The sequence below is a fragment of the Chelonoidis abingdonii genome, chromosome 5, assembly GCF_003597395.2.
Source record: "Chelonoidis abingdonii isolate Lonesome George chromosome 5, CheloAbing_2.0, whole genome shotgun sequence".
In the NCBI taxonomy this organism is placed as follows: Eukaryota; Metazoa; Chordata; order Testudines; family Testudinidae; genus Chelonoidis; species Chelonoidis abingdonii.
The window spans coordinates 125,523,491-125,550,500 of record NC_133773.1 but is presented as its reverse complement, the minus strand read 5'-3'; the positions used below and the strand labels follow the sequence as shown (position 1 = coordinate 125,550,500).

The window sequence follows — 27,010 nt, the reverse complement described above, 5'->3', positions numbered from 1 at the left end:
GTGCCGACGAATTGGTACTGACAGAGGCACAGACAGGTTCTTCAGAACAGTCATGGTTATTTGGTAACCAGATGGTGCTGAAGTATCAGAGGGACCTGTGAAATACCTATTGGATGAGAAATCTGAGCAGAAACAGATACATGATGTGATTTCTGCTTTGATTTTCTGGGTCGCAGAGAAGTACACCTGTGTTTGCAGGGGCTCTTTTCTACCACTTTCCTCCAATGATGGGGCAGATAAAGTCTTTGTTGCTCTTCATGATGCAGGAGTAGGAGAGAGCAGCATTTCTGAGGAAGAATAAATCTTGGAGCTTGGAGTAGATCTGCAGCTTACCGGACCACTAGCATAGATGATCTGGTCTTTTCCCCTCAGGCTCAAATGGAGTGTTCCAGAAGGAAAAGCCTGAGGTGGGATTCGCTCGCTTTTTGTGTCGTCTTATGAAAAGAGCAACGTATCAAGCACTTATCTGGAATGTGTGCTTCACCAAGCAGAAGAGGCACTTATAATATCCATAATTAATAGGAATGGCTTCCTTACAGAAGGGACAGGATCTGAACCCTGGAGACTTGGATTCCGCCACTGCAGCAAAGTTCTGGTACTGCGATAAGATCCTTCAAGTTTTTAAGTGTCTCTTTTTTTAACACGTTAAACTTTACTAAACTAACAACTATATTATTTAATAAAAAAAAACAGTAACTAGAAGAGAAATAGACACGGCGGTCGTAAGATCTTACTGCCATGAGAGATTAAAAAGGAACTGAGGGATGGTTAGGCCCACTCTATCCCTTATGCCCTCAGATACAGGGGGGCTGGGATGGAGGGGCGGGAGAGGGAGCACAAGAGCATCTGAAGCACAGGTGTGGTCCCAGCATGCTGCTATTTAAAATAATTCAAACTCCTGCACATGAGACACCTGCAGATGAGATGTGGAATACATGTAGACATCACTCAAAGAAGTTATTGCTGTTGTCCTTGTTCCCTTCCATCCCCTCTCCTTCCGCCTGTTTGTTACCCTTGCTAGTTGTGTCCTGTCTAAAACTAGACTATAAACTCTCCAAAGCAGGGACTATATCTTTCTCTTTGTTATGTAAAGTGTCTAATACATGATTGGTTGCAATAAAAATAATACAAAACATTTTCAGAGCCCTAGTGGATGAATGTCAGGGCAAAATAATTCCTATAATTGCTTAATAAAGTCTGAAAAGCAGTTTGGGGTCCATTTGGATAGAGTTTTCTGTATAAATGCAAGATTGTTATTTGGTCCCAGATCAGACACTCAATATCCCAGCAATAGCTTAAGGACCTTTTTTTTCTGAGACATCATCTTACTTCCTTAAGTTTGTCCTGCTGGGCCTCTGTCATTGGCTTCAAAACTGGTCAATTGAATTTGGTATTGTTTTTATTAATATGTGCATGCAACCCATTGTGGTGTGCTGGGTATATAAAAATAAATTAATAAAATGAACCTGTCACCAGTTGATCTTTTTCTGACCACCATCTGTCTACTGATCATGTGATGTCTCCAGCTGGGCACCCAAGAGATAAACCATGCAAGATCATTGTGACAGCATATGGTGCTATTTACAAATTTTAAAAGGGCAATAGTTGTTAGGCTGTCATATTAGTAGTTAAAAACTAATGTTGTTTGGAGGCTAGGTTTTGTTAAGAAAGACTGTTACTCGGTAGTATATGTCTCACATGGAGATTTTTCAGTGGGTTTGGAGTAAAAGTTGCTAAATAAAGACATTCTGATTTTTTTTTTCCCCCTTCACATATTCCACAGTTCCTTTGTTGGTGCAATTTGGAGTGAACAATAAAATACATAACATGGAGACCAGGCAGTGATGAGTTAAAGGTTTTATTTCATGTGCCTTTTACGGGCATTATGGGCTCCCCTCACCCTTTCCAGGATGCAAACCAATCTGTGTAGTTTTTAAACTACTGTTAAGATCAAGGATGTGGTTATGAAAAGTCTTACAATTTATAGGATACTTAAGCATTAAGGATTGAGGTACAGAACATTTCCTGGGGATTAAGGACTGGCTGGGTGAGCCTCAGGCCATTAACCCCCGCCTGTCATTAATCTCCAGGAAATACCCTGCAGTGAGGTCGTTATTGCTGTTATATGCTGAAACTGAAAACAAACAATGGTGTGTGTTTTTATACAAGATGCTGTTTAATTTGGAGTGTAGCAAATTAATGCCTTGTGCATTAGCTAGTCATATTGCTAGAACTGATCGATTCCATGCACCTTACTCTTTTATGATAGACATTATGGTGTTGCATGGGTGTAAGAAAGGGCAGAATTTGACCCATAGTGTGTGTTATACAATTTAATATGATGAATCAATGAAATCAATGGTGTTTCTCTAGTGTAAATGTGAACAGAATTTAGCTCTGTACATAAAAAACTACCATAAAATGCTTACTTCACAACAAAGCAATTTGCAGCCTTTTTTTTTTTAAACTCAATGAATAATTCTTTTAGGTTCTCCATAACGCGAGTGAAATGCCTCTGCTACAGTCCTGAGGCAGCACACAGGCTGCATAAAATAGCATAAATAGCATCTAAATTACTTGGAATACAAAATACACATACAGTTATAGATACTAACAAAAGGCAAATTCATATTGACAGGACTACAATATATGCTTAGCAGCAGGAAAGCATCTTAGGAAAAAAAGTGGCTTTATATTTTTTTGTATATATATATATATATAAACGTGTGTATGTAAGTAATAAACACTGAAAAGCTATTTTTGTGTTTTCCTAAAAAACGATGCAGGCACTTTGTTAAGGAGACTGCTGGATTTATTGTTTTGTAGATATATAGATATATTTTTCATAAAGGTGTGTGAAGCTTTTTACAAAAAATTTATGTAAAAAGCGCTGTGTGTGTGTTTGTACATGGCCTCAATCCTTGCAACCTCCTAGAGAGTCTGTCAAGGCACAACTTAAAAGCTCATTCAGGCAACCAGGACCCCCTGCTAGCAGATTGTCTGCCTAAAAGGTAAGAAAAAGCTAAAAAGAAGTAGAAACTTAAAAGTAGCTTCTCAAAGGCTGCATAGATCTTTTTTTGTTAAACCTAGAGTGTTTAAAAGCTTTAATATTGATGGCCTGTCAACTTTGTCCTGATTCTTTGGCTTTCAGTTAAAAGGTTTTTGTTGTTGTAGCTTATGCAGTTGCTCTGTTGCTATGGAAACGTGACATCAAAATGACGTTTCTCTGTTTAAAAGCTTTTAACTAAATTCCTGCCTGTCAGATGTAGGCCCCATTTTGTGCACTCAAGCTTCAAGCTGTTGCAAAAAGGTTTCATATGTTCTGTTGTCATTCAAATTCTTTATCCACATATGCATGTCTTGCACTACAAAAACCTAAACTAAAAACTCAATCTATATTAAGTGTCCTCTTTTAAAACCCTTTTAGGTCAATCAGCAATGGCTGCAGCAGAAATTCCCAGTTACATTGTTTCTTCTCAGACTGAGAAACACAGAAGGGCCAGAAACTGGACTGATGCAGAAATGAGAGGTTTAATGCTGGTTTGGGAAGAATTTTTTGATGAACTGAAACAAACTAAAAGGAATGCCAAAGTTTATGAGAAAATGGCTAACAAACTCTTTGAAATGACTGGAGAAATTCGCCACGGAGAGGAAATAAAGATAAAAATTACAAATATGACATTCCAGTACAGGTAAGCTTCAGTTAATTCTTTTTATTTTGAGAGATTTTAGCAGGGACGACGCAGAGTTATTTGTCTTTCAGAAAAAGTCTTATACAGGAAATCTATAGATAAAAGGTTAAAGATTGTTCATATCGCTTTTAAAAATCTCTCCTGCCATTACTATTATATCTTTATTATTTTCCCTCTCATTTATTTTCAAACTCTGGCACAAGTTTGTTTCTTTATAGTTAACTAATGGTGCTATGAAATATTGGAATGAAAATGTATTTGGTGTTAAAACAGATTTTCTTGTTTAGAGGACTGATAATGTTAGCTTGTCAGCAGTTCCTGGCAGTTAAACTGCTGCAGTTTGAAGTGGCCAGTTAGAATCAGTCACAAGTAAAAGTTCAAATACAAAATAATTTATTTAGGAATGAAGTTCCCAATTTTTGGCATTGCAAGTTGAAGGGTAATACTTCACAGGGCCAAAAATAATTGGATGTCTTATTACTGAGTGACACACATTGCTATAAGCAGCTCTAGTGAAACAACTATTATATCTGCAGAGAGAATCAATGTCCTCTGTAAATACTGCTCTAAGAGAGTGGGGGAAGGGGGAAGAGGTGTCTAGAACATGATAAAGACGAGGCAATGTCAGTCATGAGGGAAAGTTGGCTTGAAAGATTGAGACATTCACACATTTGTTGTTTAGAAAAAATTAGATCTTAGCAGAAATATTTGCATATATCTGCTTTAAAAAAAAATCTTATCGCTGAGAGACACAAACTGCCACATACTGGAAATCCTGAGTGGTCATTTAGTTATGTGTTTGTGATGCAAGAAAATAAAATATGTGATTCTTTTACTTCATCTCCACGCAAAGCTAGCATTAATAATAAAAGAGGTTATTACGGCAGCAGATCATGTTAAAATTGCTTGCTTTTTGGGACGTGGGAGGCACACTTGCTGTATTTCATGCAGACATCACTCATCAGATAGAAAACTAGGGTGAATGCTGTAAGCCCCTTTAACTTTGAATTTTCCCTTTCTCAGTTTGTCAGACCCATTAATATTGTCTTTAAGGTATTTTCTGTAATACCAAAGTTGGTATTTTATACTCAGCACTTAACATCTTCAAAGTGCTTTACAAACATCTACTTAATCTTCACATACCTCTCTGAGGAGGGTAAGAAAGTATTATCCCTCACCATTTTACAGATAGGGAGACTGGAACCGAGGTAATTATTTCCCCAAGGTTACAAAGCAAGTCACCCTCAAACCCAGAATTAGAACTCAGTAGTTCTTGACTACAGGCCTTTGTTTAGTTCACTAAATCATGAAGCCTCTCTGCTAACAAATTCATCCCATTGAACCTAGGTTTTACAGGTGTCCAGAAATACTTCATGATATTTCGAATACTGTAATGGCTATGTGCAGTGGTTGTTTCTGTAAGCCTTTGTTCTGAAATTTTCTTTCTGTTATTATCAATCACACACTCTAAATTTTTTCTAATCAATATTTTCTGTTAAGCAGCATTGGGAGGGGAGGGAGTAAAGCATATAAACTATAGAGGAAAATTTACTTTTTCATTCCTGTATGTTTTCATTAACTTCCAGAAGCACTTTCAATGCATGCTGCCATGTTGTGAGGTGTATCAAAATGCACTCAGCTGCAATGCTTATTAAGATGCCAACTTTGGGGAGCTTGAAGACTTTCCTGTGTTGGCATGTTACTGTTTTAATATATTATGGAGTCAGAAATACACTTATAAATGTCAGATTTTTTTTTTGTATAATGGAGACTTAATTTCCTAATATTATTTGAAGACAATGTAATGTAAACAGACAAGCAAAAGAGATTACTCCCAATTTGTGTTGTTTTCTAATTATTTTTCATTAATATGTGGAGATGGGAAACATTACAGTGGACTTACTGGGTACCACTCTACTGTCTGCTTTGCTTTTGGACACCTGAGTTTCAATTCATGTTATGGATGTCTGGAGGATACCTGGAGATCACGTCATGCATCATGTTTCAGTGCACTGTGGTGTGAACTGAAATGGAGGGCATGGAAAGTGTGAAAAATGCTCTGTATTCAGATAGTATTTTGTAACAAGTATTTGAAGTTGTTAAAATTGATCTACAAGTATTTAGCAAAAGTAGCAGGATAACCAGGTCACTTAGCATCTTAATTATTATTATTTCCCTCCACCATCTCAGTTACAAATTGCAGACTTTTATTTCATGAAATATCTGTCTATCATCTGTCTGGGGTATTAATAGGGTGCTTATCACCATAATAATAGTTTGCCAGTGATGTTACCATCAAAAGGAATCAGGTTAGAGCATGGAGCCAGAAAATGCTGCTGTTTATCCATATATTACAAGTTCAGAAAGAAAAATATTACTCCCTTCCCAAAAAACCAAACCAGAACAACTCTACAATGTAAAAAGGCAGCCACTTACCTGAGCACCTCTGCTGGTTCTACGATACAGGCATATTTAATGGTGAATGTGATGTCGCTGGTGCACTGCGTTCTGGGACATCTCATGGGGCAGGTAATGGTGACTTGCAGCTTCAGGGATCTAAAATGGAAAATAGGTAAATTTGTAATTAATAATCCTCTTACATATTTATCATAATGCCTTTCAACCTGAAGGATTCCCTAGCACTTTATGGCTGATCCTGCAAATGTTGCTACTGAATGTATACTCATGGTTCTCAATGGAAGTCTTTGTTCATTATGCAGCAGCGGTCTAAAAAGCAGACAAAATGCTAGAATGCATAAGGAGTAGTTTTTAAAAATAATACTACAATATAATAATTTTGTTATATAAATCAATGGAAAGTCCTTCCCTTGAAAAGAATTCCAGATGGGGAAATACTGAAAAGTTTGGGACTTTTTAGTTTAAAGAGGAGACAAATCAATAGAAGGCAACACGACAGAGGCATGCAAAGTAACAAATGGTATAGAGAACCTAAACCAGGTGCTCCTCTTTCCCCTTTCCCTATAATAACAAAGTTATTCAATAAAATTTAAAACCATTTAAAGAAGATACTTTTTACAAAACACATAATTGGCAGGTGGAACTCATTGCAACTAGATATCATTGAGACCAAGAGCTAAGTAGTTTGTTTTTTGTTTTTTTTAAGATTAGACATTTTCTAAGGATAATGAGAACACCGGTCATTTAAATTAGATATAATTTTAAAAACATATGAAGTATGTAAATCTTCATGCACCATGAATTGTTTGGGGCTAGGAAGAAACTTTCCCTATGAGCAGTCTATTCCACAATTGTCCACTAAGAGGTTTCTTGCATCTTCCGGTGAAGTATTTAGTATTGGCCACTGTCAGAAATAGGAGATTGGAATAGATGGTCTGATCTGGTAGGCAGTTTATGTACTATTATGAATAGTCCCAGTGACTTCATGGTAATAAGCACATTGCCTAAAATAAATGTTTGCCTGTCTGCAATACATAAAGGAATCACTTCATTCACCACAGCAACCAAAGGCCTAACCTACATGAAAAATTTAGTGCTGATGCAGCTGGGCAAAATCCTACTATAAGAAAAAGTGCAATGGAAACTTAAGTATCTAGTTAGGGCAGATAGGACACTGGTTTTTAATGTTCTCTGTGAAAGGCATCTGTGCAGTAAACTGCATGTGCTCCCGTCTATCTGTCTTGGTAGGTGAAGGGCTGAGTCAAGCATGCTGGGATTGAAAGTTAAGGTTTCCGATAAATTAATATCAGAAGTTCTGCTTACATTACTAAGTCATCTCCTGCAGTTTAGAATCACTTAGAATATGTCCTGAAGTTCTTTCTACTGTGTTGGCTACTTGGGCATTTAGCTTCCACAAATCTACAATTAGTTCTTCTAAAAGAAAATACATTCCTAGCATCACTAATATATTGACCTTAATGAGTGCCAATGTACAGTATTAGAGAGACAAGGGTGTGTGAGGTAATATCTTTTGTTGAACAACTTCTGTTGGTGAAAGAGACAAGCCTGAGAGCTATTATTATTTTACTATTGATATAATGATTATAGAATATGCACACTAAACAATATGATAGTTCTGACTAATTCCTTTTGATACTTTAAAAATAAAGGCTGTGTGAATGCAAATTAATTATTTTTTTGAAACCAGCTCCTCTCTCCTTCCCCCCAAAATTTGTGGAAACAGGATGCAACTGTTACATTTTAATTTGAATTGCAGTTAATTAATGTTAATCATTGGTAAATTTGAATCAGTCTCATGATCTGAATTATAGATTTTTTTTTTTAATTTTCATGTGTACGTGATAACAATTAAACATAGTACCTTGTGTAATTCTTCACCATATTCCATGATATTAAATGACTGGAATCTTTGATCTTTGCTGCAGCAAATGAGCAAAAATAAGTGCAGCCAAATTACTGCAGAAAGTTAAATTTGAATATTTTACCCGCTCTCTCTTCGGTTTCAATAATTCAAAGCAGACCCACAATTTAAGTATTGTGCTTTCCTACATGTTTCTCTCCCATGTCATTGATTTGTGCATGAACAGTGTTATTATTTATTTATTTTGAAAGCTTTTTTCAAAAACCCCAGGAGATGAAGCTTGTTTCCATTCCTCCAGACTAGTAGTAATATCAAACAAATACCATAATAATAATAATTAATAAGTTAATAATACCCCTGCAGCCCAGCAATAGTGTGTTGAACAGAGAGAGTAAAAAAATGAAGTTATAGATTATATGCATTTGTTCTAAGTGGTCATGGTCTTTAAAAACTCGCTCCTAAAATTTAATGTTTTCGTAATTTTATTTTAAAACTCATGAAATTGCTGGATTAATTGATTTAGAGAATACAGTCCTAGTTATTCACAAAACAGGCAATATAAGTACAATTTGCTCCACCAGTGTGCCTCAACCCATATGACAGAAGGTCCTGGAAAGTGGTTAATTAGATCTCAGTGCTCCATTCAGTTGTTGATTCTTCTGTAATAACATGGCCAACAAGATTGCCAGTTGTGGTAGTAATGTTTTTTTGTACCTTGAATTTCTGTCCACTGGGAACTGGACTGAGATCACTAACTCATTTGAGATCATTTTCAGTGACTTCTGATCTGGGCTGGATTTAAACTAGTGTCTTAGAGATGAAAAAATCTGTATCTTATTAAATAGTTCCTGAGCCTATTTAGTTTATATACATGTAAGCGGGGGGAATGGTCCTGCTCTTGTGGGGAACTTTCCTGGCTTCTGCACTACCTCTGTGGAATCAGATAATGAAAGGATCGGAGTCCTCACTCCAGCTCCCTTTACTCAAATGCCTGCCTGACCTTGAAGACTCCTCTTCCACTCTTCCATGTGGCAGAGTCCTTGTAGCCCTAATAAGGTGGTCCCAGGATTCCTGAGAGGCTTAAGCCCCAGTCTTGTCATGGCCACTTAGGACAGGAGCTAGGGTGTCCCCAGTCTGGAGTACTCTCTCCACAACGGCCACTACCCTGGCCTACTGAGGACTACATTAAGTTCAAACCAAATGCAATTTATTAAAGAGCAAGACAGTAAAAAAATAAGGAAAAAATTAGACAGGTTAAAGGAAACAAGTAATCCTGCCCTGTTGGCATGAGGAAACCACAAACAGCAGTCTCTGGGATATGAGGGAAGTTCATAGTCTATTCTTCACATTTCCCAGGCCACCTTCTCAAGCACTGGCTGTGCTGCGATGACACTGTGGGTCAGACACCTGCTCTGGCAGTTGCCACATGCCCTCAGGCTGTAGCTGGCAGGAACCCTTCTCCCCAGCATCGGCCCTCCCAACGAGGTCATGGTCCCCCTCCAAGTCCAGCTTGCAAGACCTCTTGTTTGATGATATCTCCTTACACAGGGCCCTCTGCCCAGGATCCCCCCTCACTCTTCCCAGCTGCTCACCGCACTTGGCTCCGGTGTTACTTGTGGCACAAAGGGTGTTCACTCCTCAGCTCCGGGCCCACAGCTCCCCACTGTAACTGTGAGCACAGCTGGTCTGCACTGCCCTGGCTCTGGACTGCTCTGGCTCTGTGCTGCTGCATTAATTTTTGCTTATTGCCCATGACCTGTCCGTGATTTTTACTAAAAAATATCCATGACAAAATCTGAGCCTTATTCATGGGTCCTATCACCCCTCTACTGCCTCTGGATTAGACTAAGTAGGTATGGGATTACACACTATACTAGCATTACTCTGATCCTGTCCATTTCTAAAGAATTTAATATTTAATTTAAAAAAATCTTGCATTTAGTTGCAAAGAAAACCCTCCAATGACTTGATCATATGTTGACTCACTAAGTTGGGAGACAGTAGCAGTGATCTTAATTCGTCCCTGCAATTGATTTCAATTGAGCTACATTAGGGATAAATGTGGTCTGATAGAGGTTAGAGGCCTCAGCTGTCCCACTCTTCTACTTAGAATCCACTACCAATCTCAGCAAAAGATTCTAAAATGAGAGGAGTTAACTCTGAAACCAGTGATGACCATTTAATACTAACATTCTTAGCTATTTTACTGTTGATCATTTTATTAGAAAGCTTTTGTGGAGCAGAGTTAGAACATAAGAACAACCATACTGAGTCAGACCAAAGGTCCATCTAGCCCAGTATTCTGTCTTCCAACAGTGGCCAATGCCAGGTGCCTCAGAGGGAATGAACAGAACAGGTAATCATCAAGTGATCCATCTCCTGTCGCCCCTTCCTAGCTTCTGGCAAAATCATAATAATGGACAACTGTGATACAGGGGGAGTAATTTGAGTGCTGTTGAGGAGACAGAGTTGGAATAAAATGCTATTGTTTTACACAATGCGGGCTTTGTTTGCCTCTATAGGCCATCTTCCCACTTTTTTCCCGTGGTTCTGGACTCCCCCTCCCTATCTTTTTCTTTCCCCTCAGTATCATCCCTTTGTCTTTCTCCACTCCAGAGTCCAGACTCCATAAACTTTACTGCTGCCCCTTTTAAGTAAGCAGAGTGCTCCGGCCCAGTTTGCAGTGGGGATCAGTATTCCCAGTCTGTTGCTGAAGTAAGCAACAATGGGAGCAAGGGAGAAATCCACACACTGCATTTAGAGTGAGAGGAGTGTTCGGACACCTATTTAGTTCTGAATAATAGCATCCTCTAGCAGTGGATGGAGAAATCTGTGGATATTTCTTCAAAAGTGTGATAGTACTACATAAAGGGAGGGCCATGGTACACAGCTGAACTTAAGCATAAAGAATAAAATCCTGACATATTTACTCAAGCAAAACATCTGCTCCCTTTAATGGGAATTTTGCTGGAGTAAGTATGTGAGATTTAGCTCAAAATCATAATAATGGATGACTGTGATACAGGAAGGGTAATTTAAGTACTGTTGTAGAGACAAAGAAGCTGATGACATCTGAAAGCAGAGCAGTAGTTGTCAAAGAATCTGAATCAGAACAGAATAGTCCTGCCCTTAAACATCTCTACTCAATCAGAAAGAGCCTAGTGTTCCTAATTTAGACTTGGAAGTTCAATAAACAGCAGTTCCCACCAAGAACTCACATTTTAATTATCGTTATAGTCTTTATTTAGTGTTAAGATTGTAGTTTATTGATAATACAATTTGAGATGTTCTGCATTAAAACAATGAAATCTGAGCACATTAGGCCTTGCCAATACTGTAACTTACATGGAAACCCTGGTGAAGTATATAGAAGTGTACAGTGTGTACCTAGCAATGTATGGCAATAGAAGAAAAATACTTTTATTGCAAAGAATTTGAACAACTCAACAAAAAAGTATTTGGTATTAAGTTGATAATTTATGGTCTATCCTATAGCTAGATATTGTGTAACAAAGAAGCCATGCTATAACATTGTGTCAATGATATGATCTGGTTGTGAAATCACAGCAAGAGTTTTGACTACATAGAGAGAATAAGAATCCAGACTATACTGTGCAAGCTTTGCTATGCATTGCTATATGCAGCTCACCTGTAGCTGGAAAAGCTCATCAGACCTTGAAAGTTCAGAGAAGAACACTAACTACTTAAAAACCCAAACAAACTAATTTGTTGTTCTTAACAAAGTTCTCTCCCACCAGTAGTTGTCACTTCATCCTAGTCTGCTAGCCACATGCTGGACCAGTGGAAAGGAAGAACTTCAGTTTTTTCACACTCACATCTCTATTTGTCACCATTGTTATGTTGTTAAAGTTTTATTTTCCTCTAGTGATCCTAGTGGCAGCTGAAGCAGTGGGTGTTATATCTTTCTACCAGCAGATGGACCCAGCAAAAAGTGTGTTGTGGTATTCCCCAAGAAAAGGACTGTACCGGCTATCCAAGCCCAGTACTTTTCCTGTTTCCAGACAGTGGAAATCTCTTTCTGTTTGGCAGAACCAGCCTGGAATTTAATTAAAAATATACAAAAACAGCATTTTAAAATTTTGTTTTTATTAGTTAAATTAAACAACTTTAAATGTACTGGAAACATATTTTTCAGGTTGGTCTGAAGCAAACAGGATGAAATTCAATAGGGACAAATGCAAGAAGGAACAATCAATTGCACATATACAAAATGGGAAATGATTGCCTAGGGAGGAGTACTGTGGAAAGGTATCTGGGGGTCATAGTGGATCACAAGCTACATATGAGTCAACAGTGTAACACTGTTGCAAAAAAAAGCAAACATCATTCTGGGATTTAGGAGCGGGAGCAAGAGGCACAAAGCTTGAAAGTAGAGAGCTGTCTGCTGAGGACTAAGGAGTACAAGCCTTATCAACACCAAGGGAGGGGATTCCCCTGTGGTGAGAATAAATGAAGGTGTTCTGGGGACCCATGGGAAGTAGCCCAGGCAAGTTGTAGTGTTGTGCACTGTACCAGAGACTTCGGACACTGGAGTCACACGGGCGCTGGGTGGAACCAGAGGGCAGCCTGGGTTCCCCAAATCTCACTCCTGATCAAACTAGGCACAGAGAGTTTAATCCAGACTGTAGGGAAGATACTCGAGATGAGTCAAATCTGTACCAATAAGCACAGGACCCACCAAGTAAGGAAGGACTTGTCCTATATATACTCACAACACACACACACTTGAAATTTATTTAAATCAATCTAAATCTAAATGACTTTTAAATAAATTTTAATACACAATTGATGAAATTATGAACATAATTAATGCTAACTCACCTATTAATCCGATTAAATCATTTTATATAAAATAAAAATATTATCAGTTGACCGCTCAAATTTTTAATGAATAAAGGGTTGAATTATTAATTTATATTACACAATCAGGGCAGAAACATCTTTAATTTCTCTTGATGCTTGTTCAATATCCATTCCAAGTAGGTTCGCGCCCGCAATGCAATGGTTCGTGCGGAAAATTTCCCTAGCAACACGTCGGTCAGCTTGCGCCCCCGGCATGAAGCCGCATCGGCAACCATGGAATATATACCCAGCCGACCCTCTGCTCCTCATTCCTTCTAACCGCCCATTTGGTCGTTGGAACAGTGAGCGCGCCTTAGTCTGACCTCCACTTCCCCTTTCCACCCGTTCTCACGTATTATATATATTCTAGTAAGTATAGTTGTTATTAATATAATAGTTTAGTAATGGGGTTAGTGTATATAGTTAGAGGGCTGGGTTTACCTCCTCCTCCCCTGCCGGCTCATCTGCTCACCCGTTTCAAACAGTAGCTCGCCCTGTCGCCGCCGAATGCCAACGGAGAGTACCCCCAATGATCGCTGCTGAAGTGTCTGGGGGAATCCCATCTGGACGACAAGGTGCGTATCTGTAAGAGCTTCAACACGACTAAAAAGAGCGGTACATCTCGGCATGAAGCAGCTGATACGGCGATGGCCTCCAACTCCAAAGCTCCGACCCGGGCTGCTGCCAGTCCCGCCCGGTGAGAAGTGCTTCTCGCAACGATACTGTCGGCACCAATCGGAACATCCCGGACCACCATCTCCGGCACCGGAAGCCGCCGGCACCTCACGCTCCCTCGTCACCCAGAAGGCCAAGAAAGCTAAACTCCTGCGCGTCCAACCTTGCACCAGCAGTCTGAGCAATCGCCAACAGGCGAGTCAGTCTGCCACCACCAACTGCTGCGGACCGGTATTCTCGCACCGCGATTCCGGCTAACAGAGCACAGTCTGGTTCATGACATCTCCCGGACACGCGCCCCTCGGTTGTTGGGCTCGTTCGTTCCACGGACAGCTGGAGCCTCGCAACAGCATGAGGGAAACTGATGCCTTACGAGCTCCACACTGGCTACAACCCCCCACCCGGCCGTTGCGGTCCCTTCATCACGGGAAAAGCCTGCATGTCAGACCATGTCCATCGAGGCAGCAGTCAGCGCACCGCATTCGGCCGATGGAATCCGGTCGGCACCAAGCTCCCGATGCCTATCAGCCGTCAACTGATCCAGGCGCCGCTACGCAGTCCTCGTAACGCGGAGATCCTCTTGGCCGTTGTTACTCGTGGCAGGTCGTGCCAAATCGCTTCTCCGACCCGGATATCAGCACGGGGATAGCCTAGCTACCGGCAACCGCTTCGCGCAAGCGGAGTCGATCACACCGCCAGCGCCACATTCAGTCCTGCAAACCTCGCTGGCACCCAACAATTTGCGCTGGTTTGCAGTCCCTACCACTGTCGGCACGGTAGATTCGGAAATCCTGCCCAACCAGGACCAGCGTCCCGGCTGACATCCGGTCCACACCACACGCGACTTTCTGCTCCGCCCTGCACATCCGAGACACCCATGATTGTTCGTAGCCCGAGCAGATAGTGGCTCTCTAATGGAGAGTGACCACCAGGTCCCGTGCCCTCCCAGATCCCAGGGCTGTGAGCATACAACCACAGATTGGTCCTTCTGACCCTTGGCATAACCATGAGCCAGGGATCTACAGTGACATCGAGTCCCGTGTCGGTCCTCGGCCGACACGAGCCACAGTAGTAGTTCTCCTCGGCTGATACAGACGCTTCAGCCCCGACCGCGAGCGACCTCAGGCCGCCGAGACAGCACGCAACCCTCTCGGACAGGGACTCGACACTCGAACGCAGGCTAGTCCTGGTTCCTCGTCTTCCTCGCCGGAATTGAGGCGTAGGGTACATTAACCTCAGCAAACCACCATTGACCTAGCGATCTCCCGACCTAATTTGCTGCTGGTGTTGTCATTATAGCATTCAACCTTCAGGTTGAGCAGTCCCGAGTGAACCCGGTTGGTGAGCATACTCTCTCGGATTCCCTGACTCGTGTAGCGCGCATTTATACCACTCATCCAGCTAAGGGACTCCGACTGGCGCAATCCCAGCGCTTATCTCCATAGTGCTAGAGGCAGGGAAGGAAATATATGGTATATCTAAAGGTACGAATATCTTTATACCCAATACCTCTCATGCTCCCTGGTCATCCCGATCTCGTGAACGAAGGAGCACTGGCACAACCCGCGCCCCACGACAAAAATCGCGAGGCTAAACGCAGGACCTACTCGGCATCAAAGCTATAGTCACGGGAGCCTACAGTTGCGTGTAGCTACCAAGTCACCGCACTTCTCCAGTAGGTACAATATTTAACCCTAGGCAGTCTACTGGACAAGTCACCGAGCTGGTCCCCTGACACCCCCCAGAGTTCCAGAGCCCTCCTCGAGGAAGGGGAAGAAGATATCCCGACTTCCCTGCAGCCTCTCGACGGCTGGCGCATTCGCTGTGCCACGAGAGCGTCAGACGTATGTCAATGGCGATTCAGTCATTTGTTAGCAGGTTTCACGGCCTACCCCCCGAAACTGCAAACAACAAATTTCTCAGGGGTACTTCCATTTGAAGGCCACGCTGGCTTCTCGAGCACCGGACCTCTAGGCTCCAGAGCCCTAAGGCAAGCGTGCATAATGCGTTCCGCTGGAGATTCATACTCCCGCCACCCAATCGCAGTTCAGCGCCCTACCTCAGTGTCCCACTCATCCCCCAAGCAGCCCAGACGCTCGACAGGATTACATGAAGCGTGAGTCGTGTGAACCCAGATGTCAGTCCGAGTTCTCAGGGGGCCAGAATAATGTTCCGCCAGCCACGTCGGGACTCATCTAAGCAAAACTTTTGAAGTGCGAAAACCGAGGACGCAGATGCACCCAGCATCCCTTCTGAAATTCCTATCCATTCTCCAACGTGCTCTCCTCCCTTCCTCCATTGTGAACCCGACTAAACCTCAGGAGTATTGGTCCTCTACGGACTGGAGTTTGGTACCATCTGCAGTTTTCCGCACCCCGCCGCTCCCTCCTTTCAGGGAACCCCTCACAGCTATCTCCCTGGCAGGAGATCGCGTACGCTTCTCGAAATGAGCCAATAGAGGAGGTACCACAGGATTAGGGGAGGGGTAATTCCTTACTTCTTAATCCCCAAGTGAAAGAGGTTGAGACCCATCCTAGTACCTCCGAGGTCAACGTCTTCTTAAAGAAGTTAAGTAGGATGTTCTTGGGACTATTATCCATCTGGATCTGGGATGGTCGCGCTCCTCGACTATGAAGGAGCGTACTTTCTATTCTCTCTTTACCACACACACAGACGGTACTATGTTTTATGTGCGAAATCGTCACTGCCATATTCACGGTCCTTTCCTTTCGGCTTTCCACTGCCACGTGTCTCACAAAGTGCATGGCAAGTATGGCCACCTTCCTCGTCATCGGCGCATATGTGTCTTCCCCTTACTAGACGAATGGCTATTCGCGACCTCCGAGACCCAGGTCGGCGCGCATAGCCGTCATCATGGAAATCTTCGACGTTTGGGCTGATGTAATATGGCAAATTCACCGTCCTCGTGCCACTCAAGAATAGAATTCATCCGAGCTGTCTGGACTCCACACTCTGCGCCTGCGCTACTCGCGCTGACCGGTTCAGGCAAACGTCACTTCGCCATAGGAGAGCCTGCAGGCCTTCCCAACAACCTCAAGCACCGGGCCTGCCTCAGCCTCCTCGCATATGGCTGCTATACTTTCGTCACAGCACGCAAAGCACCCGCCTTCGCCCTCAAATTCTGACTGGTCTCCGTTTACGCCCGCACAGGACACATAGACGTCGTGCACGGTTCGCTCAAGTAGGTCTTACCTCCTCCGTTGGTGGGCAAAACCCTTCCTGGGTGTCAGGCATGCGGGAGCCCCAACAACGTCTACGCCTAACGACGACGCGTCTCTTGCTGGGGGGCTCACAGGCGGGCGTTCGCAACAAGGCCTCTGGTCCGCCAGGAGTTTGTCATTACACATAACATCCGGGAGTTACGGGCAGTCGCCCGCTCTGTCAAACCTTTCCTTCACCACCTGCAGGCCGCTTGTGGTTTTAGTTAGTCTAGACAATACCACCTGGGATGCACTGACATAAACAAGCAGGAGGAACCGCTCTCTCTGACCCTTTGGTCAGAGGCGATCCGACTGTGGGAATTCTGTATAGCCCACTCTATAGTAGCTGGTGGCATCCTTACCTCCAGGGGTCAGAAAACACGTAAGCCAGGACCACCTCAGCAGTCATTTTCTCGCCACGAGGTGGTCACTTTGACCGGACATAGCTCATTCGCTCTCCAGAAGTGGGGCTTTCCCAATAGACCTCTGCCTCCCACAGCAACCGGAAGTGTCACAGGTCTGCTCCTTTCAGGTCTCGCCGCTCGAATGGACGCCTTCCCTCATGTCTTGTCGACACCTGCTTAACGCTTCCCATCTTTCCGTTGTGCACAGGTCCTTGTAAAGTTCGCAGGCGACAGGGGCTCGACGATTCTGATCGCCCAGCGTGGCCCTCGCCAGCATTGTACAATGCTGACCTCGACAGCCAACCGGTCCCCCTGCCTCTCCATCAGGATCTAATAAGCCCACCAGGACACGGCAGGCTCTCATCCGATTGCAATCCCTCCACCTCACGGGTGGCTTCCTACGTGTGAATCACTCGAAGCTACGCGTGGGCCACCCAGTCAACGTCTCCTGTGCAGCAGAAGAACCCTCCAAGGGCTACGTACTGTCCAAGTGAAGCGGTGCTGCTGGTGTCAAGCACACAAGGTGGCACATGCGCAGGTTCCTATTCCATAAATATGGAATACCTCTGGCCTCTCAGCGGCAGGTCCGCACTCTCATCTTGCGTACACCTAGCCGCATCTCGAACCTTTCATCCCGGAGAGGAGCTTTACTCCGTTTTCTCCCCCTATGTCTCGAGGTTCCTCAAGGGGCGGAGCCTCTTTTTTTCCGCAGTGCGACGGCCCCGCCCCTTCCTGGGACCTTCAGTTTGGTTCTGTCAAGACTTATGGCCCTCCGTTCGAACCCTGGCAACCTGTTCTCTCCTCGCTATTTTTCGTCAGGAGGCGGCAGTTCCCTGTAGCCATTACAGTTTCAGCTAGCGAGAATTTCGGAGCTTCGCGACTCTCATCGGTGGACCCGTCGTACACGATATCCACAAGGAACCAAGGTGCACGTTGCGCCCACATCTGGCGTTCCCTTCCCGGATCATCCTTTTCACCCTCTCAAACCAGGCATTCTCCCCGTCTCCTTTCCCACCACCGCATGCATCCCGAGAGAGCAGCATGCACTCCTGGAGTCCGTAGGGGCGTCGCATTCTCCCTTGACTGACCCGTCTTTCCGTAAGACCCCCCAATTCTTTGTCGCCGTGGCAGGCCACGCGATGAAGTCACCCCGTCTCTTCCCAGAGATTTCTTCCTGCCGGTCCCAGCTGCATCTCGGGCTTGCTCTGACTCGTAGTATGCCCCCAGGGCCGTTGTCTATGACCCATCCACCCCCGGCTCAGGCCTCGTCGACTGCCTTTAGCTCGGCAGTGGCCTATCCAGGAACTTGCGACGCACGCTATGTGGTCTTCGTACCCCCCTTCCTTCCCATACGCCTTGTACAGCAACTCCAAGACGACTGCAGCCCTCTGGCTTGCAGTCTTCCTCGGCAGTGTCCAATCCGACCCCACCGCGCCTAAGTAAGCTGGACTTCAACCTACTTGATGGCTCATGCGCCCAGCACTCGACGCAGAAAAGACGGTTCTCCACCTTTTTAACTGTTGTCTTCGAATGTGTTGCTCCATATGCAATTCCACACCCGCCCTCCTTCCCCCCTGGTCGAGTAGCCGGCAAGAAAGAACTCAGGAGCGGCCGGGTCGGCAGGCGGTACTATTCGGTGCTGTACGGTGCCCACCCGGAGCGCAGCCTACCCGTCGTCGGTGTTGCTAGGGAAAATTTTCCGCACGAACGTGCACCGCGGCTGCGCACACCTACCTTGGATCGATATGAGCCAACACATCTCGAAGAACAACATTTACACACAGGTGAGTAACCGTCTTTTCTTTATTTGTGTAAATCAGCTTTAAAAATATGTCTCAATTCATGTGCTGCGCATTACTAAGTATCCATATTTCTCAGTGTTATGATGACTAGGTTGGCTTACATTTTCCATATTATGACTTTTAGTTTTCCTGTTGTGCAGACAAACTTTTGCTTAATGTTGTTTCAGTTTAAGATAGAAATCGAGGAGCTATTCCTTCATTGGACTAGTCATTTAACAGTCGAGAAGAAACTGATTGAAGTTTGAAGAAGCACAAATTGCTTGTTTCCTCTTCCAATCTATTAATAAAAGCAGGTGGAAGAAAGATCTACTAATTCTAATATAAGGATGTGGAGCCAGGTCAGATTTAGGCACCTAAAGATGCAGATGAAGACGCAGGCTGTCTAAGGGTTTTCAAAAACATGCTTATGTTGATTATTTTCTTCATTTCCCATTTGATTTCAATGGGAATCCAGGACCTACCCTACATTCGCACCATTTTGGAACCCCACTATGGCATCTGCTAATCTTTAGGCATCTTAAATGCCTTCTGAAACTCATGCCCTGTGACCAGAACCCAATTTGTCTAATCACTAAATACACTTACTCCTTGTTTACCCTAAATCAGTTGATCTTTACATAGAAGCATTAGAATCGAAAGGACTGAAAGGGATCTCAGGAGGTTTCTAGTCCAGTCTCCCTGCATTCAAGGCTGGCTAAATGTTATCTGACCATCTTCTGCAAGGTATTTGTCTAACTTGCTCTTAAATCTCCAATGATGGAGATTCCCACAACCTCTGCAGGCCTCTGTTATTTCAGTGCTTAACACCTTGACAGGAATTTTCCCCATTCAAGGTTAAACAATTTTTCTCACTTCTCCCTGTAACAACCTTTTATATACCTGAAAAATGTTGTGTCTCCCTCAGTCTTCTCTTCTCCAGATAACCCTTTTTTTTTTTTCAATCTTCCATCACTAGGGGGTCCATTTTTGTTTTTCTCTAAAACACTTTAATCATTTGGTCTCTTCTCTTGATTTCGCAATTTGTCCACACTTCGTTTCCTGACGGTGTGGCACCCAGAAATTGCCACAATACTCCAGTTGAGGCCTAAGCATGGAGTAGAGCGGAAGAATTACTTTCTTGCTTTTTGCTTACACACTTGCTAATAACTCCTCTCACACACTTCCTCTCCTCTGGCTCCCCCTTCCCTGACTGGAGTGAGCTCCTTTTTAAACCCAGGTGGCCTGATTGGCCTGCCTTGATTGGCTGCAGGTGTTCTAATCAGCCTGTCTGCCTTAATTGGTTCTAGCAGGCTCCTGATTACTCTAGTGCAGCCCCTGCTCTGGTCACTCAGGGAACAGAAAACTACTCACCCAGTGACCGGTATATTTGCCCTTTACCAGACTCCTGTACCCCATTGGCCTGGGTCTGTCACATAATATATATAAAAAGCATTGTGCACTCTGGGCATTATGATGATCATCATAGCCATTCAGAACTTTCCAGCATCTTCAGATCCTTCTCCTCCTCAGATTCCCCTGCCACTTTATCTAAGGGAGAATTTCCATTATCTGTTAGAGTAAAGCCTGTGACATAGTTGGTCAGTTCTAATTCCATTTACAGAGGGATGGCCTACTCTCACTAGCCCAGTGGTCTCCAACCTTTTTACGTACAAGATCACTTTTTGAATTTAAGTGCAACCTAGGGTCTGCCCCTCTCTGCAGGCACTGCCCCCGCAGCTCCCATTGGCCGCAGTTCCCTGCTCCTGGCCAATGGAAGCTGCACGGGTGGTGCTCGTAGGCAGGAGCAGCGTGCGGAGACCCCTGGCTCTCCTTCCTTCCAGGGCCTTAGGGATATGCTAGCCACTTCTGGGAGCGGCGTGAGGCCAGGGCAAGCAGGAAGCCTGCCTTAGCCCAACTGCACCGCCAGACTTTTAGTGTCCAGAGAGCGTGATCAACTGGCAGAGGCTCCAGGTGACCATTGCACTAGCTCTTATTAAAATATGCTGTTTTAGACCATGATCAGATTTGTCATTTTGTAAGAGGGAACAACCAGCACTTTTATAACAAGCGTATTCATTATGAATTATTTTAATGGATTCTCTTCATTAGTAGAAGCTATTATTTTTTAGTACTGGTATTAAACTCAACTTGGGGTAATGTGCACCTTTTCACCACTGGATGAAATCATGAAAATAAACTGATGATCTCACTTGATATCAAAGGCCAAAAACTGCTATCTAATTTTATTCTTATTAAGGATTTTTAGTTTGCCTGTAAAATGATCAGAGTTATCTTTTGTGACTGAAACAGATTTTTGAGATAGAGATTTAAGATCTGTATGAAATGCTTGTTTCTGTGTTATCAGACCTTTCTCTTGTATGCCTTTTCAGGAAATTAAAATGCATGACTGATAGTGAAACCGTCGCACCTGACTGGCCTTATTACAAAACCATTGATAGAATCCTGTCTAAAGTAACAGACCACAGTGATGTGAAAATGCATGAAAGTCAGCAACCAGGCCCTTCTACATCACAGACTGAGGCCTCGCAATCTCCATCAGCTAAGTCTACACCTCTGTATTTGCCATATAACCAGTTTACATATGAAGGAAGGGAAGAATGTTTTGAAGATGAACATTCAGAGAGCTCATCAAGCTTACTTTCTTATAAGTTGAGGTGGAATTTTTTATTTTCCTTTCTCATATTTCATACATTAGACTAGTGCCATTGTGTAACTGGAAAACTCTAGAATGTTTACATTAATCACTCTTGACATTGCTTTTCTTAAGTCACAAGTGAGATGAGTTTGCTGGTCTTTACCTAAACAGCTAGAATAAAGGTTTCATTTTTGTTTGTTTTTGTCAGTGGGGCACATCAGCGCCGCAAAATGCCACGCAATATTGTCAAAATTTAGTATAGATTCCTCTGCTTATGAGAAGCATAGCATTTCTACCAAGGTAGGTGTGGCCCAGACTAGTACTACAGTGCATACGTATAAAAATGTAGGAATTATTACATGTTTCTTAGCTGCATTTTGCCTTGCTCTAGCCATTGCTATTACCTTCAGTATGAGTATGAAATTTCAATAGAGTCAATTATTATTAAAGTGTGCGTGTGTGAGAAAGAGTGCGCGTGCTTTAAAAATGCAAATCAAGTATTTGTTCAGACTCGATGAAATTATCAGTTATGGTTCAGTTTTCCAATAAGCATCTTTTAAAGTGCATTGCAGTCACTTTTAAATATAATGAAATAATATGAGGAATGCAAACATGCTTTTCTGTTGTTGATAACATTTGAATCCCCTGGACAGCATGATTTCAGCCTAAAGCACTGTTGTACACACGACTCACATTTCAGACTTCACTGCTGTCAGTTTTCATCCCAAAAATGTGGTGGAAATAAGAACTGATTCCAGTCTTCTGTCAGAAGAAAATATTAAGTTCATCGCAGAGATCCTTATCATGAGGCTATGCAATACAAAGGTTTTATGGATAACAGTGAAATTACAAATCAGTCATGTGATCATGAAACTGTTGAACTAGAATAAAAACCACACGAACTAGTCTGGATTAATGGGCTTTCAGGCCTACATTTGAGTAGTTTGAGAGCTGAGGGAGTAGAGCTGAGACTACTTCTTTCAATCAGTTTGGCTGTCCCCAAGCAGCTGATGATTTTAAATGTATTTCCTGTTTGCAAGTATTTACAGAGTCATGTCTGTGAATAACTCTTGGTCTGTAGCCATATATCAATTCACAAGTAATTCTTGTACAATTAGCAGTTCATTGTAAGTATTTGATGTCTGATATTCAAACTTCTTGACTGGATCAGCATAACTCCTAGAATCATGTTTCTTTTGCAAACTCAAAATTTGATTTCCGCAAATATTCTTTAACAAAAAATTCACTGTGTCTGGAAACACATCTACCTCTAAATGCAATCACTAGAATATTTTCTCTCACACACACAAAAATAATGTTTAAGGTATTCATCCGTCTCACTTGAGGAAAATCTACAGGATATTTTCACCTTGGACTGCCAGCAGCTAAAAGTGATACTTGTGATAGGTATTACAGCCTTTTGTATCTGGGAATAGAATGACCTTCATTTTGCACTAGAAGTATTTTTTAGTGGGTTATAAGAGCATAATGTAAAAGATGCAGCTATCTGAAAGGGAGTCATGAAAGAAATGGTTACTTATTGTAACTATGGTTCTTTGAGATATGATGCCAACATGTATTCCACTTAGGTATGTGCTTGCCCAGCACATTGGAGCAGGATAAATTTGCCTAGCAGTACCCACAGAGGGGAGGCACTTGCATCTTGTGGCCATAACTCCTCCTTTGGCTATGTGATGTAGTGCCGCCCTGCCCCTCCCTCAGTTCCTTTTCACCAAACACCCGGACACAAGACTCCGATGCAGAGGGGATGGAGGGTGGGTCATGGAATGCACATTTGATTCAAAGAACACGTTACAGTAGGTAACAGTTTCTTCTTCTTCAAGTAGATGCAGACATGTATTCCACTTAGGTGACTCACAAGAAGTATCCCTCGCCAGGAAATAGCGCTTGTAATCTACCTAAATAAGGACTGCAGGTCCACAGTTCTAAAGCTTGCATCCACCCTGGAAGATGTGGTTATGGCGTAATGGTTTGTGAATGTATGCATCAATGGCCACACAGCAGCCCTGCAAATGTCCAATATGGAAATGTCACTGAGGCATGCTATGAATGTTCTTTGCGCCCTCGTAGAATGAACTCACATCTGCTAAGGGTGCATAGCCGAGGGTATTTCATATGCATTTTTGATGCAGGAAGTTATCCATTTGGAGATCATCTTCAAAGAGACCATATGACCCTTCATGTGATCTGCACATGACACAAACGAGGTAAAGCATGAAACGGTCCAGAGGTCCAGATAAAAGATGTCCGTCACTGGACATGTAAGGTATGGAGATGCTGCTCCTCCAGAGATGAGTGCGGCTTAGAAGAGAACACAGGTAAATATACCATGTGGTTCAAATGAAACTGAGAGACCACTTTAGACAAAAATTGTGAGTGAATCATAGAGTCACCTTGTCTGGAAAATTGTATATAAGGAGGCTCTACTATAAGAGCCTGCAGCTCTCACACTCTCCTTGCAGAGGTTCTCTCTTCCAGGAATGCAGTTTTCTGACACAAAACAGAAAGGGACAAGCCTCCAGGGGCACAAGCAGAGATCCTAATAAGGATGCTAGGACTGAGTTAAGGTTCCCACAGAGTAACTGTCTCTCAGACTGGGTGTATGTAGACAAAGGGGCCCTTTTAAGAATCTTGTTACCATGGCATTGGAGAAGACTGATTTTTTTCCCCTGAATGGGGGATGAAATGCCATTATCGCTGCCAGACGCACTTTCAATGAACTAAACACAAGCCCCAACAACTGAAGGTACAGCAGGTACTCCAAGATGTCCTGGATAGAGGCCAGTATTGGTTGGCTTCTGTTGGCTTAATGACCACACAGCAAATCATTTCCATTTAGCTGGATAGGCTGTCCTAGTGGATCCTTTTCTATTGTTAAGGAGGACCTGTTGGACAGCTGCCAACCACTGCTCTTCCTTCTCATTCAGCCATACAGCAGACACACTGTGAGATGCAGGGAGCTGAGTGCAGGATGCAAGACATGCGTTGGTTCTGAGTGAGTAAGCTGGGATGGGGAGGAAGTGCTATGGGAGGCTGAATAGAGAGTGTGAAAAGGTCGGAGAACCAGCACTGTCTTGGCCATGCTGGGGCGATGAGAATGAGTATGGCCCGATTGGCCTTGAGCTTGAGGATGACCTCTGAGGTATGATCAGGACTGGGGGAAGGCATACAGGACAGCCAACTGCCAGATGAAGTGGAAAGCATCAGACAGGAAGCCTGTACTTGAGGCCCTCTTAAGAGCAGAACAGATGATGTTTCCTGTTGTCCCTTGTAGCAAACAGGTTGATCACTGGGATGCCCCAAGCAGTGAAGGTGACCCAAAGGTCTTTTGTCTTCAGGGACCATTCCTGACTCCAGGAAAAATACCTGCTGAGATGGTCTGTGAGATAATTCTGAACCCCAGACAAGTGAATGGCTATCGGAGAAATGTTCTCCTTGATGCAGAACTGCAACAGCCTGATCGCCTCTAGGCATAGCAACCCAGAGTGTGCTCCCCTTTTATTTGTTTGTTTACGTAGTACATCACAGTGGTATTGTCAGTAAGTATGTGAACTACTTGAATCTGTGACATAGTACCAAAAAGCTTGACACACATTATAGATGGTCCAAAACTCCAGCACAGTTTGGATGTATCTGAGGCCTTCTGTTCCAATCACCGTCCCTGTACTTTCAGTGACCCCAGGTGCACCCCACAATCTATCAGGGAGGCATCGGTAATAAGTGACTTGGTTGGTGAGGGCAGGACAAAGGGAATGCCTTGGCAAACATTCTCTGGACGCATCCACAATGGCAGGGAGTCCAGGATCAGTGAAGGAAGACGAACCAGTTAGTCTAGAGGATGAAAAGTAGGATGGTAGACTGTCCTGAGCCACATTTGAAGGGGGCAAAGATGCAACCTTGCAAACTGGATCACCTGCATGAAAGCAGACATGTGGTCCAAGGCCTTAGATACATCCAAACTGTCATGGAAGGCTAAGACTGCAGACTAAGGCAAAGATGGTGAATTCTCTGAAAATGGTTGGTGGGCAAAAATGTTCTCGATGTCATGGACTAACAGGGCCCCAATAAGCTCAATTTTTGAGTGTGGGCTAAGGTTGTCTCTCTCGTGTTCAGGACTGAGATCCAGATGGCCAAGAAAGCACAGTGTGGTGCCAACATGAGTAAGAACTTTGTCTCTGGATCTGTCTCTCAGTAACCAGTTGTTCAGATGTGAATTCCCTTCTTCCTGAGATATGCCATAACAACAACGACCGTGCATTCAGTAAAAACCTCGGGGCTGAGGAGAGGCCAAATGGGAGCACTGTGTACTCAAAGTGGTATTCTGCCATAATGAATCAAAAGAACTTTATGTGGCTCAGCAAAATCACGACATGAAAGTAGTTGTCCTGAAGGTCCAGAGCAGCAAGCCAGTCATTCTGAGGCAATGCAGGAAGAACAGTCGACAGAGTGACCATTGGGAACCTCATGTACCTGATATATTTGTAGAGGCTGTGAAGGTTGAGGATGGGTATTACCTCTCCCTTGTGTTTGGATATCAGGAGTAAAAGCCATGACCCCGGTGTTCTGGTGGAACCTCCTCCACTGCTCCCAAAGCCAGCAGAAAATGGATCCACTCAAGGAACAGTATCCAAGGGGCTTCTGAAGAGGGAGGGGAAGCGGGTGTGGAGAGGAACTAGATGGCATAACCCAATCTGATGATGCTTAGGAACCAGCTGTCATCGAGCCCCAAGCATTGTGATTGAGCCCCAAGCACTGTGAAAGTGCACCAGCTTGTCCCCAGTGGGGAGAGATGAGAAGGGAGGAGCAATGACTGGAACAGTGCTCTAGACCACGGAGTCAAAGTGCATGCTTGAAGGGTGCTGGGGGAAGTCATGTGGACTGGCCGAACCCCAAGCCCAACTGATTTCTGATCTCTCTCTCTTTCTGGGGTAGTCTGGTGCCTCGGAGGAGGAAAAGGCTGACCAAATGGGCACTGAGGACAATATTGCTGCTGCTGTGGAAAACAATAGTGGCGCCTCTGCACTCTTTTTTAATGTGACTGCTCAGTAATCAGGCAATAGGATTCCGAGATGCTGAGTTGCCATGGAACTGATTGCCCTGTGATAGTAAATCCAGAGTGAATTGTAGTGGTAGTGATGGGGCTGCAGACAGGTCTGAAAAAAAAAAGGTTGTCTGGGCCAGTGCAGTGTGGTCAAAATCATTGTAGGTTGTTGTTGCTGTGACCGTTGTATCTTGCGTGTTATCATGGGAAAAGGAGGGGATGCAAATAGAAGAGCCTTCGGCCACATGTAGGAGAAGATGTCAGTTATTCTGGCCCAAAGATCTCTGCTCCTGCTATAGCAGTTATTTGTATTGATTTTGGAGCTGGATGCAAAGAAATCCCATATTAGTTTCCCC

The 27,010-nt window shown here is 43.5% G+C and overlaps 1 protein-coding gene and 1 long non-coding RNA gene across 3 annotated transcripts in view; one reads left to right on the top strand and one right to left on the bottom strand.

Moving 5' to 3' along the window:
* The window catches only part of LOC142046904 (uncharacterized), a 202,906-nt gene that overhangs the window by 138,903 nt on the left and 36,993 nt on the right, over window positions 1–27,010 (bottom strand). The window contains exon 2 of the long non-coding RNA XR_012655990.1: window positions 6,129–6,248. This is a non-coding gene — a long non-coding RNA (uncharacterized LOC142046904). The remainder of the gene's footprint in view (window positions 1–6,128; window positions 6,249–27,010) is intronic.
* Window positions 1–27,010, top strand: part of MSANTD1 (Myb/SANT DNA binding domain containing 1) — a 74,128-nt gene that overhangs the window by 37,416 nt on the left and 9,702 nt on the right. The window contains exons 1-3 of one of the 2 annotated variants that reach the window (XM_032788638.1): window positions 3,259–3,310; window positions 3,428–3,692; window positions 21,327–21,611. In XM_032788638.1, coding sequence (XP_032644529.1) covers window positions 3,439–3,692; window positions 21,327–21,611 — 539 coding nt within the window. In that variant the 5' untranslated portion in view covers window positions 3,259–3,310; window positions 3,428–3,438. Of the gene's footprint in view, window positions 1–3,258; window positions 3,311–3,427; window positions 3,693–21,326; window positions 21,612–27,010 lie in introns of those variants that run through there. The other variant, XM_075066621.1, reaches the window with a different exon arrangement.